The sequence below is a fragment of the Mustelus asterias genome, chromosome 1 (genome assembly GCF_964213995.1).
Source record: "Mustelus asterias chromosome 1, sMusAst1.hap1.1, whole genome shotgun sequence".
Taxonomy (NCBI): domain Eukaryota; kingdom Metazoa; phylum Chordata; class Chondrichthyes; order Carcharhiniformes; family Triakidae; genus Mustelus; species Mustelus asterias.
Genome location: NC_135801.1, coordinates 5,493,424 through 5,506,497, shown reverse-complemented (window position 1 = coordinate 5,506,497; position 13,074 = coordinate 5,493,424). Strand labels below are relative to the sequence as shown.

At 45.8% G+C, this 13,074-nt stretch overlaps 1 protein-coding gene across 1 annotated transcript in view; it reads right to left on the bottom strand.

Moving 5' to 3' along the window:
• The window catches only part of stpg2 (sperm-tail PG-rich repeat containing 2), a 364,377-nt gene that overhangs the window by 173,394 nt on the left and 177,909 nt on the right, over positions 1-13,074 (bottom strand). Inside the window, exon 11 of the mRNA XM_078225153.1 lies at positions 10,929-11,082. Within this exon, the coding sequence (XP_078081279.1) occupies positions 10,929-11,082 (154 nt within the window). The remainder of the gene's footprint in view (positions 1-10,928; positions 11,083-13,074) is intronic.

The window sequence follows — 13,074 nt, the reverse complement described above, 5'->3', positions numbered from 1 at the left end:
CAGTCCAAATAATCCCACTTGCCCTCACTCTTTCCTCATATCAACGCCAATTTTTCTCCTTCAAGTATTTATCCAATTTCCTTTTTGGAGGCAACTGCAGAATCTGTATCCACCAAACGTAAGCATAGGGAAGAGCAAACTGTGCCCGTGGAATCTAAATACACTTCTCACCCGTTGACTTTACTGGATGGAGCTTGTTCAGATTGTGTTTGAGGGGCATTTATTATTTTTCATTGGCTCTGCACAGCATTGGGAAAAAGTGTGATGTCACTGGACAATTAGTTATGCATCAGCAGTGTGAGGGGGTGGGAGTTGTAAAAACTACCATAGTAATCGCCTTAGTGGCGTGAACCTGTCTTGGGACCCCTGAGATTGCCTGACCCATGGGAGTAAGGGGTCGGCCGTTGAAAAAGATTGCACAGGAACAGGGGGAGGTCATAGAATCATCGAATCCCAACAGTGCAGAAGGAGGTCATTCGGCCCATCGAGTCTGCACTGACAGTAATCCCACCCAGGCCTTATTCCTGTAACCCCACATGTTTACCCTGCTAATCCCCCCAACACTAAGGGGCAATTTAGCATGGACAATCAACTTAACCCGCACATTTTTGGAATGTGGGAGGAAACCGGAGCACCCGGAGGAAACCCACGCAGACACGGGGAGAAGATGCAAACTCGATACAGACAGTGACCCAAGTTGGGAATTGAACATGGGTCCTTGGCACTGTGAGGCAACAGTGCTAACCACTGTGCCAATGTGCCGCCTATTCGATTTGATTTGATTTATTATTGTCACATGTATTCGTATACAGTGAAAAGTGTTGTTTCTTGTGCGCCATAAGGTCACAAGACCTTTTTCATATGAGCAGTTACAACTTGCCTGATTATCGTTCAGTTCCGGTCTTATACAAAATTATGTACACAGAATCCTACAGTGCAGAAGGAGGCCATTCGGCCCATCGAGTCTGCACCGGCCACAATCCCACTCAGGCTCTATCCCCAAACCCCATGCATTTTACCCTAGCTAGTCCCCCTGACACTAAGGGGCAATTTAGCATTGCCAATCAACCTAACCCGCACATCTTTAGACTGTGGGAGGAAACCGGAGCACCCGGGGGAAACCCATGCAGACACGGGGAGAACGTGCAAACTCCACACAGACACAGTAAGAATCTCACAACACCAGGTTAAAGTCCAACAGGTTTATTTGGTAGCACGAGCTTTCGGAGCGCTGCTCCTTCATCTGATGAAGGAGCAGTGCTCCAAAAGCTTGTGCTACTAAATAAACCTGTTGGACTTTAACCTGGTGTTGTGAGACTTCTTCCTGTGCCCACCCCAGTCCAACACCAGCATCTCCACATCATGTCCACACAGGCAGTGACCCAAGCTGGGAATCGAACCCAGGTCCCTGGCTCTGTGAGACAGCAGTGCTAACCACTGTGCTACCATGCCGAGGGAGTTCTTTTGTTTACAAAAATATCCCTTGCCATTGTGAGTACTTTCATTTAGTACAATGATGCATCCAAAGCTTTGTGTGACAACAACGGATTGAGACAGTTGGCCACATTGTTCAAACTTATAACCCCACGGGCATTTACACGGAGCTGCAACAGTGACCCAATCGAAAGCAGTGGTTTATTTGTACATCTGGCAAATGTTCATGGTTTCGCTGTGCATCTTTCTCTCAGAGCAGAGGCACATATTGCTTCCCAGACCACCTTGTCCATCTTTCCCATCTGTTCCTTTGTTTCTGATGCTGAGTTTATTCTTGCCACTACCACTTTGGTTCATCTCTCCTGCCTGGCCCTTGTGTTTCATGCTGGTTTTATGCTGACACCTGTTGCTGTCTCTCTTTACATTAGGGACAGATCTCTCCTGGCTGCTCTCTTCACTGCCTGCAGTCCTTGCCTATTGTGTTAATCCACCTCCCTTAAGTATCATAAATTGAGAGGGGGAGGTTGTAAATTCAGGACCACTTAATCTTGGGACACCCAGAGGCACCCCCCACTCCTCCAGATCCAGCACTAATCCCACCATGTACAACTGCAGACACCCAAGGGCACTCTTTCGATGGGCTTTCTTTTAATGCTTGTTCCTCAGTTCACCTTCCAACCTACAGATCTCACCAAATCCTGGTACAACAGCAACAACTTGACTTCATATAGCTTCTTTATTTGATTTGATTTGATTTACTATTGTCACATGTATTAACATACAGTGAAAAGTATTGTTTCTTGCGCGCTATACAGACAAAACATATTGTCCATAGACAAGGAAAGGAGAGAATGCAGAATGTAGTGTTCCAGTCATAGCTAGGGTGTAGAGAAAGATCAACTTAGGGCGAGGTAGGTCCATTGAAAAGCCGAATGGCAACAGGGAAGAAGCTGTTCCTGAGTCAGTTGAAGTCTTGAGTTTAACACAGTGAAACATGGCAAGGTATCTCTAAGAGTGACTAGAGATATTGAGGCTCTAGACTATAAAAATAGGAAGCATATGTCAGGTATAGGTAGCAGGGGCCAAGCGAATCCCTTGAAGAGTATAGGGGGTGTAAAAGTATACATAGAAGGGAAATCAGGAGGGCAAAAAAGGGGACACAAGATGGCTTTGGCAGAGAAGGTAAAGGAGAATCCAAAAAGATTCTACAAATATATTAAGGGCAAAAGAGTAACTAGGGAGAGAATAGGGCCCCTTAATGATCAACAATGTTGTCTATGTGTGGAGCCTCAGGAGGTGGGTGAGATCCTAAACAAAACTTTCTCCTCAGTATTTACCATGGAGAAAGACACGGAAGCTAGGGATCTCAGGGAAGTAGATAGTGATGTCTTGAAAAGCGTCCACATTACCGAAGAGGAGGTGCTGGAGGTCTTAAAACACGTAAAGGGAGATAAATCCCCGGGCCCTGATCAAGTGTATCCCAGGACATTGGGGGAAGCTAGGGGAGCAACTGGAGGTCCCTAGCGAGGTATCTGTATCATCGACAGCCACGGGTGAGATGCCGGAAGACTGGAGGGAGGCAAATGGCATTTTGCTGTACTGTAACTTTTCTATGGTTCTATGTTGGAGGGCAGCACAGTGGCACATTGGTTAGCACTGCTGCCTCACAACCCCAGGGACCCAGGTTCGATTCCAGCTTTGGTTGGGTGCCTGTGTGGAGTTTGCACGTTCTCTCCGTGTCTGCGTGGGTTTCCTCTGGATGCTCCGGTTTCCTCCCACACTCCAAAGATGTGTAGGTTAGGTGGATTGGCCACACTAAATTGCCCCTTAGCGTGCCAAGATGTGTTGGTTAGATGGATTAGCCATAGTAAATGTGGGGGTTATGGTGATAAGGTGGGGGAGCGGGCCTGAGTAAGCTGCTCTCTGTTAGAGTCGGTGCAGACTCAATGGGCCAAATGGCCTCCTTCTGCACTGTCGGGATTCTATGATTCTATGATCGTCTTTCCTGAACTCTGGGTGTTCCAAAGAGCTTCAGAGCCAGTGAAGTACAATGGAGCGGCACAGGCTTGGAGGGCCGAAGGGCCTGTTTCCTGTGCTGTACTGTTCTTTGTTCTTTGTTGTTCTTTGGATTTGTCATGATAAATGAACAGAACTAGCATGTTAAATGTGTCACCATGCTACATGGCAAGTAAAGTAAATAGTAAGAAGTCCAAAGATGTGTAAGTTAGATGGATTAGTCATGGTAAATGCGTGGGGTAGCGAGGATAGGATGAGGCGGGTGGACCTGGGTATGAAAAAAAGGTTTATTTCTTAGTGTCACCAGTAGGCTTACATTAACACCACAATGAAGTTACTGTGAAAATCCTCTAGTTGCCACACTCCGGCGCCTGTTCAGGTACACTGAGGGAGGGAGAATTTAGCATGGCCAATGCAGCTAATCAGCCCGTCTTTCGGACTGTGGGAGGAAACCGGAGCACCCGGAGGAAACCCACGCAGACATAAGGTGAATGTGCAAACTCCACACAGACAGTGACCCAAGCCAGGAATGGAACCCAGGTCCCTGGAGCTGTGAGGCAGCGGTGCTAACCACCGTGCCAATGCTCTTTCGGAGAGTCGGTGCAGACTTGATGGGACGGATGGCCTCCTTCTGCACTGTACCAATTCTGTGGTTCCGCTATCTAGGGGTTAATGCAAGGTACACAGCCAGGTCCCAGATAATGCCACTCTTTTAAATTGCTGCACTGTGCAAAAATGGTATTTTACAGCAAAGTGAAAATGAAATTGAGCATTTAATTACACAGTGGTCTATTCAATAATTCCAGAAAAGAGTGAGTAAGTCTCCTGAAACAAACAATAAACTGACAAATAGACCCAACAATTAATGGTTTGCCACAGCTGTTGTCATTCAGACTTTGAGGCTTCTTAATGGAGGAATCCAATCAGTCAGCGCAGCTAAAGTGGTTAAACTCACTTTAGTATGTATCATTACAGACACAATAGCAGCTCATTTACCATCTGCTTACTGTTGTGGGCATGTTTCAATTCTTACCTAATAGCGCATTAATAGCGCATCATCGTAAAGTACACAGAAATTGACCCTTTGAACCCAGCTGTCTGTGACTGTACAGCCCACGTCGAGTGCCATCATCAAGAATTACAGCCCTCGTTAACTTGCCCTCTTTACAGCCCTCTTTACTTGCGCACAAGGTCTCAGCAACGAACAAGGAGTGGAAAGTACAGAAAGCAAGACCGCAATGGAAGGAGCGGGCGCAGAGTTAAGGAGATATGAATTATGCTCGTGTGGGCTCAGACAGAAAAATAAAAGGGGCGACAACATAATTCATTCAAAAGTTCCAACAATAGCAAACGCAGAGTTTTAGCCTAAAAGCAATAATTTCATTAAACTGTTTCTTCTCATGCAGAAACAAGATCCCTGAGGGCTACAACCTTATTATAAGTGCCCGAGTCCCTGCTGCATTCATCATCGTTTGCATCTACACTTTCAATCAGGTTTCTAATAACAAAGTGATATTTTACATGATATCCTATCTCCAAGCAAAACAAAGAAGTGACATTCAAATAGTTATTCTCATCTCGAGCCTCGTTCGACATGTAAGAACTTGAATCGGGCGTAAGACAGCACAACCCTTTTAACTTCTCCCCGTGTCTGCGTGGATTTCCTCCAATTTCCTCCCACAATCTGAAAGATGTGCTGGTTAGGTGCATTGGCCATGCTAAAGGTGGATGGAGCTATTACAAGGGGGCATAACTATAGGGTTCGCGGTGGGAGATACAGGAAGGATATCAGAGGTAGGTTCTTTACGCAGAGAGTGGTTGGGGTGTGGAATGGACTGCCTGCAGTGATAGTGGAGGCAGACACTTTAGGAACATTTAAGCGGTTATTGGATAGGCACATGGAGCACACCAGGATGATAGGGAGTGGGATAGCTTGATCTTGGTTTCAGATAAAGCTCGGCACAACATCGTGGGCCGAAGGGCCTGTTCTGTGCTGTACTGTTCTATGTTAAATTCTCTCTCAGTGTACCTGAACAGGCGCTGGAGTGTGATGACTAGGGGATTTTCACAGTAACTTCATTGCCGTGTTAATAGACTTAATAGGTAAGTCTATTTGTGAACTAATAAATAAACTTTTTTTTAAAAACCTGCTCCACCATTCAATAAAATCATGGCTGGTCCTCAAGAATCATAGAATCCCGACAGTGCAGCAGGAGGCCACTCTGTCCATCAAGTCTACACCGACAACAGTCCCACCCAGGTCCAATCCCCACTTAGTTACCCTCTCTTAGTTAATCTCTCTAATTTATCACATCCCAGGCCACTAAGGGTTAATTTAGCATGTCCAATCAACCTAACCCGCACATCTTTCAGATTGTGGGAGGAAACCGGAGCACCCGGAGGAAACCCACGCAGACACGGGGAGAATGTGCAAACTCCACACAGTTCTCCCCGTGTCTGCATGGGTTTCCTCCGGGTTCTCAGGCTTCCTCCCACAATCTGAAAGACGTGCTGGTTAGGTGCATTGGCCATGCTAAATTCTCTCTCAGTGTATCCGAACAGGCGCCGGAGTGTGGCAACTAGGGGATTTTCACAGTAATTTCATTACAGTGTTAATGTAAGTCTACTTGTGACTAATAAATAAACTTAAAAACATGGAGACTCCGCACAGACAGTGACCCAAGCTGGGAATCGAACCCATGGCGCTGTGAGGCAGCAGTGCTAACCATTGTGCCACCGGGCTGCCGAGGTGAGAATTCTACCACTGAACAAGCAATGCATCAAATGAAAATCAAACAGATCGCCACCACAGCTGAAGCTCACACTGAACAGAAACTCTCACTGGTTTAGATAAACAACTCGGAGTGCGATATCCACACCCCTACTCCCACTGACCCACACATTGACCCACCAACTGACCCACACACTGACCCACCCCCCATTCCCACTGGCCCACACACTGACCCACACACTGACCCACACACTGACCCAACCCCCCATTCCCACTGGCCCACACACTGACCCACACACTGACCCACACACTGACTGACCCACCCCCCCCCCATTCCCACTGGCCCATACACTGACCCACACACTGACCCACACTCCCACTGACCCACACTCTGACCCACATACTCATTCCCAATGACCCACATCCCCACTCTCACTGACCACACGCTGAGCCACACACTCATTCCCACTGACACACACAGTGACCCAGACACTGACCCTCACACTGACCCTCACATTCACTCTCACTGGACAATGTGAAGTGAACATATTCAGACCAAGTGTAAGCAGAGGTCGAGTTGTCAGTTCCGCTCGGCAGTTATTGCTGATTCCGACTTTGGGGCAGTTTTGTGGGTTTATTAAAAATATCGGATCTGACAGTGATTGGTGGATATCCGGTTAATGAACTGTTCCAGTTGGTGCAGTGCCAGTTTACACAAAGTTATCATCTCTCATACTTTGATAGAATTTGATTCCTCTTAACCCAGTGGAAACAATGACCTGAAGGGGCTGAATGGCCTCTTCTAGACCAATGCCGTAAGTTCACTTCAATCTCCCAAGGCACAGGGTTGCTTTTGGTTCACTTGTGGATGACACTTACCAGGAACAATATCATCCGGAGTCAATGACTGGAATAAGGGGGAGGCATTCCTTCTAAAGGAAATACATTTTGAATGAAGCAATCCGTAGATGAGGCACCGTCACATTCCCAGCACTGTCAGAACAACAATTCATAAGAACACCTCATGCTTCACCATCGCAACTGTGCAGCGAAATAGGATGAAGAACGTACTTCAAAGAGGTTATTTGGAAAGTGTCTGCCCATCCCCTCCGCCTGTACTGGACTGACTCTTACAACTTGTCTTATAAAGCCTGCTTGGGATGTCTGCCGAGTGTTCTCTCTCTGCTCTTCTTATCAGCTGTAATAGAACTTAAAACATCCAGTGTTCTTTTACGGGCTGTGGGCATTGCTGGCTTGGCCAATGTTTGATGCCCATCCCTAATTGCCCCTTGAGAAGGCGGTGGTGAGCTGCCTTCTTGAACCGCTGCAGTTCATGTGGGGTAGGTACACCCACAGTGCTGTTTGGGATCGGGGGGGGGGATCTCACAGAGACTTATAAAATTCTAACAGGATTAGACAGGGAGGATGTTCCCGATGGTGGGGGGAGTCCAGAACCAGGGGTCACAGTCTGAGGATTCAGGGTAGACCGTTTAGGACGGAGATGAGGAGACATTTCTTCACCCAAAGAGTGGTGAGCCTGTGGAATTCATTACCACAGGAAGGAGTTGATGCCAAAACATTGAATGTGTTCAAGAGGCGGCTGGATATAGCACTTGGGGCAAATGGGATCAAAGGTTATGGGGAGAAAGCAGGATTAGGCTATTGAATTGGACGATCAGCCATGATCGTGATGAATGGTGGAGCAGGCTCGAAGGGCTGAATGGCCTCCTCCTGCTTCTATCTTCTATGTTTCTATGTATGAGTTCCAGGATTTTGACCCAACGACCGTGAAGGAATGGTAATATATTTCCAAGTCAGGATGGTGAATGGCTTGGAGGGTCACTTCCGGGTGGTGGTGTCCCCAGGTATCTGCTGCTCTTGTCCTTCTAGGAGGTAGCGGTTGAGGGCTCAGAAGATGTTGTTGAAGGAGCTTTGGTAAGTTGTTGCAGTGCATCTTGTAGAGATGGTACACATGGCTGCTGCTGTGTGTCAGTGATGGAGGGAGTGAATGTTTAAGATGTGAATGTGGTGTAAATCGAGCGGGGCTGCTTTGTCCTGGATGTTGTGAAGATTCTTGAGTGTTGTTAGAGCTGCACTCATCCAGGTAAGTGGGGAGTATTCCATTACACTCCTGATTAGTACCTTGTAGATGGTGGACAGGCTTTGGAGAGTCAGGAGGTGAATTACTCATTTCAGGATTCCTAGTCTCTGACCTGTTCTTGTAGCCACAGTATTTATAAGACTGGTTTTGATTTGATTTGATTTATTATTGTCACATGTATCAACATCTAGTGAAAAGTATTGTTTCTTGCGCGCTGTACAGACAAACCATACTGTTCATAGAGAAGGAAACGAGAGAGTGCAGAATGTAGTGTTACAGTCATATTTAGGGTGTAGAGAAAGATCAACTTAATGTGAGGTAAGGTACAGTATTAATGGTCAGGTACAGTATTAATCAAACTGAACCAGGTTACAACTCTTACATATACAGTATTAAGGAATATTATAAATTAAAATTTTATTGTTTTATTTGCTCTTCTGAAATGCTGTCCAATTCTATATTCAGCAATATGCAAATGTGTTTGACCAAGGAAAGATTTTAATTCTGCAAACTACAATAATTATGTGGACAGAGCGTCGATTGGACTTAAAGCAAAAACCTTTAGCCTGGGAAGCAGCAACATTCCAACATTCAGAGTGTGTTTTACATTAACCGCATTGCTAAAGATCTTTTTTTCTCCGTGTGTTGCTCCAGTGTAACTGTTGTTACAAACTGTCATTAGATAGGCCAGTGTTAATATGATTTCTTTAAACTACCCCTCACTGTGCAGCGGCTAAGTGTTTGCAATGCGACTAATGGTTTTTGCTACTTTCGCTGCTTTGCATTAACATTACCACTGAACCTTGACACAAACATGGTTTTTCAAAATAGATGTCTTGTCTAAAAGACATATTTCTGATTATTCCATCTAGATGTGACACTGAAACATGCATTCAGAATAGCCTCTGGGTCAACACAATTCTAAGGGTCTGATGAGTATTTAACTTTCACCCCAAGGCAATTCTAACTTACACTTTTTGGGTAGAATTGGACCTCAGTATTCCCTTTTTAAGGGCACAAAATGGGTGCAATGAGGCCTGATTGTTATAATTAAGATCCTGCAGCCTCAAGGACAACTGGAAAACCTCTCCTGCTGGGTTGTGTAGCCTCTAAGTCAAGCGTGGAGTCCCTTCCATACGCAAAGAAAAAGGCTTCGCTTCTGCTTTAGAGAAACTGTTCCCATTACAAGAGACACCAAGAACCAGAGGACATGGATTGAAGGTGAATGGTAAAGGTGCGAATGGTTCCACGGGGGGTGTGCTGAAGGCAGATACAGTTGAGGCTTTCTGAAGGATTTTGAGCCTGGAGGGAAAGGGATGGACTTGCTGAGTTGCTGATACAGAGAGGCAGCATGAAGGCAATGGGTCAAATGGCCTCCTTCTGTATTGTAACCATTCTATGATTCTATTTAGCACCCCCCCCCCCCCCCCCCCCCCCCCCCCAGCAAGCTGGACAAGTGGAGCAGACAAGTCTCAGAAGATTAAGGAAATTTGGCATGTCAGCTATGACTCTCACCAACTTCTACAGATGCACCATAGAAAGCATTCTTTCTGGTTGTATCACAGCTTGGTATGGCTCCTGCTCTGCCCAAGACCGCAAGGAACTACAAAAGGTTGTGAATGTAGCCCAATCCATCACGCAAACCAGCCTCCCATCCATTGACTCTGTCTACACTTCCCGCTGCCTCGGCAAAGCAGCCAGCATAATTAAGGACCCCACGCACCCCGGACATTCTCTCTTCCACCTTCTTCCTTCGAGAAAAAGATACAAAAGTCTGAGGTCACGTACCAACCGACTCAAGAACAGCTTCTTCCCGGCTGCCATCAGACTTTTGAATGGACTTACCTTGCATTAAGTTGATCTTTCTCTACACCCTAGCTATGACACTACATTCTGCACCCTCTCGTTTCCTTCTCTATGAACGGTATGCTTTGTCTGTATAGCGCGCAAGAAACAATACTTTTCACTGTATGTTAATACATGTGACAATAATAACTCAAATCAAATCAAAAAGGACTCCTCAGCTGGTGCATATAAAAGCAAATGTTTCTCATGCAAATTTTCACAAAAGCCAGTCGGAGCAGTTATTTCACTGTCATCGTGAGTAAAGTTATTCCCTACTCTCCTTGCTGCCCACCCCAACCCATCCCCAAGCTTCGGGGCTACTGCCAGTGGGAGAAAGAGGCTGACATTCACATCCTGCGAAAGCACCACTTGTACTGGCAGCCTGGGCACTAACGAGGCCCAATTTCAGGCCAATCTGAAAATGGACCCAGATGAATTTTTTTGCCCCTTTAGGTTTCGAACACTAGTCGTAAATATGAAAAGCGTGCAAAAAGATGTCTTTCACACCAGATACTTTAAGCAAAAAAAACTGATGCCTCTGACAATGGACTCATCGTCGGGAAGAACATAAACTGGGTACAGATCCCACTTTCCAACACTTTGAAATGAAAATCTAACAGGCAAAGCCAACATGGTCTGGAATGGTGCTGTCAAGTACTCAAGGAAGAGTAGCAATATTGATCCTTGCTCCAATGGAGGTGGGAGATTCACTGAATGGAGTGCGCCAAGAACACAAGTAACTGCAGTAGGTGAAGTGTAGACTAAATAATTACGTTACACGTAACCCGCCCCCACACCTACCAGGTTTGTCTGCACTTTGTCGAGCTATTTTGACGTTCCTTGGTACCGTAGTGAGGAAAGAGTTGCACATAAATTCGCTTGGAGCACACTGTCCCCTGCCTTGAGTTCTCTCGTAGGAACGGTGTACGTCATAGGAACCTGGTGCTGGATTATTCTGAAATAACAACAGACACTTAGCTACACATATGGAAAAAAAAACACATTTCCCTTTACAATTAACTTTATGGAAATGACAGTGTACATCGGAAGAAGGGAGAGGCCATTTAGCCCCTCAAGAGGTTTTGTTGCAATTGTTCACGGTGTTGGTGAGGCCTCATGTGGAATATTGCAGACAGTTTTGGTCCCCTTACCTAAAAAAGGATGTAGTAACGTTGGTGGTAGTGAAGGAGATTGACCAGGCTTATTCCTGGGATGAGATGGTTGTCCTATCAAGGGATGCTAAATAGTCTGGGCAGGATTTTCCAGCCCAAAACTGGAAAATCCCGCCCTAGGTCAACGGATCTTTGCATGGTCCGTCGCCCGCCCGCTACGATTCCCATGGCGGGCAGGACAGGAAAATTCCCCCCTCTGGGTCTGTATTCTTTGGAATTTAGGAGAGTGAGGGATTATTCAAACATTTAAGATCTTGGGAGGGGTTGACAGGGTAGGTGGTGAGATGTTTTCACCAGAGGGAGTCTTGAACAAGGGGGCATCGCTACAAGATAAAGGGCCAGTCAAAGAATCATAGAATCCCTACAGTACAGAAGGAGGCCATTCGGCCCATTGAGTCTGCACCGACCACAATCCCACCCATTCCTGTAACCTTGCACATTTACCCTACTAATCCCCCTGACACTATGGGGCAATTTAGCATGGTCAATCCATCTAACCCGCACATCTTTGGACTGTGGGAAAAAACCGGAGCATCTGGAGGAAATCCAGTCATTTAAAATTGAGGCGCATAGATAATTCTTCTCACAGAAGGTGGTGAATCTCCAGAATTCTCTGCCCCAGAGGGAGGTGGAGGCTGGATCACTGGAAGTACTTAAAGTGAAGGTGGATAAGTATTTGATAGATTGAGGAATAGAGGGCTATGGGGAAATGGTACAGAAAAGGAGTTGAGGCCGACATAGGTCAGCTATGATGGTATTGAATGGTGGGACAGGCTTGAAGAGCCTGGTGGCCTAACCTGCTTCTAGTTCTTGTATGTTCAAGCCAGTTCCATCATTCAAATAGATCACAGTTGATCTGTATCTTGACTCCAGCTACCTGCCTTGGTTCCATAATCCTTGCAAAAGCCTATCAATCTCAATCCTGGAATTTTAATTTAAGCCCTCACTGATTAACATTGGCCACCAACTGAGCAATTCCTCAACCTCTTTGTAGTTTCATCCCACTCCCTATCTCTGTCACCTCCCCCAGTCCTGCAACCCTCCGGGATCTCTGTGCTTCTCCAGTGCTGGTCTCTTGTACATTCCTGATTGAAATCAGTCGACCACAGGTGCCTTCAGCTGCCTGGACCCCAAGCTCTGGAACTCCCTCTCTGCCTCTTCACCTCTCTCCCCCTCATTTCCCTAAAGGCCACCTCTCTGACCAAACTGATCATCACCAGTTCTGATGGCTCCTTCTGTAACTCAGTATCAACTGTAAAGTGTCTTTGACTATATTATATAAAAGCAAGTTGTTGTTGTTTGGAAATGGAACCAACTATAGAGAGAAGCAGTAAATATTATTCCATCTGATTAGATTGCCACTTTGTCAAAATAGCAAAACTCGTGCAGAATCAATGATTTGTCTTTAAACTAAAAGTCACTTTCTTATTCAATAATTGCTGGCAAAGTCTGTTAGATTTATTCTCACAGACACACACACACACTCACTCACACACACACAATATAATTTGTATTAATGTTGCTCAGTGAATTGCACTTTGTAATTACTGGTCGGTACAGGGAGAAATTTTAAACACATTATTTAATTTTGATCAGCTGATAATTACCATGCGGCTCATGTGTGAGAGAGAGAGATATTGAGAGAGAGAGAGGGATACTGAGAGAGAGAGAGAGAAACTGAGAGAGAGAGATACTGAGAGAGGTACTGAGAGAGAGAGATACTGAGAGACAGATACTGAGAGAGAGAGATACTGAGAGAGAGAGAGAGAGACTGA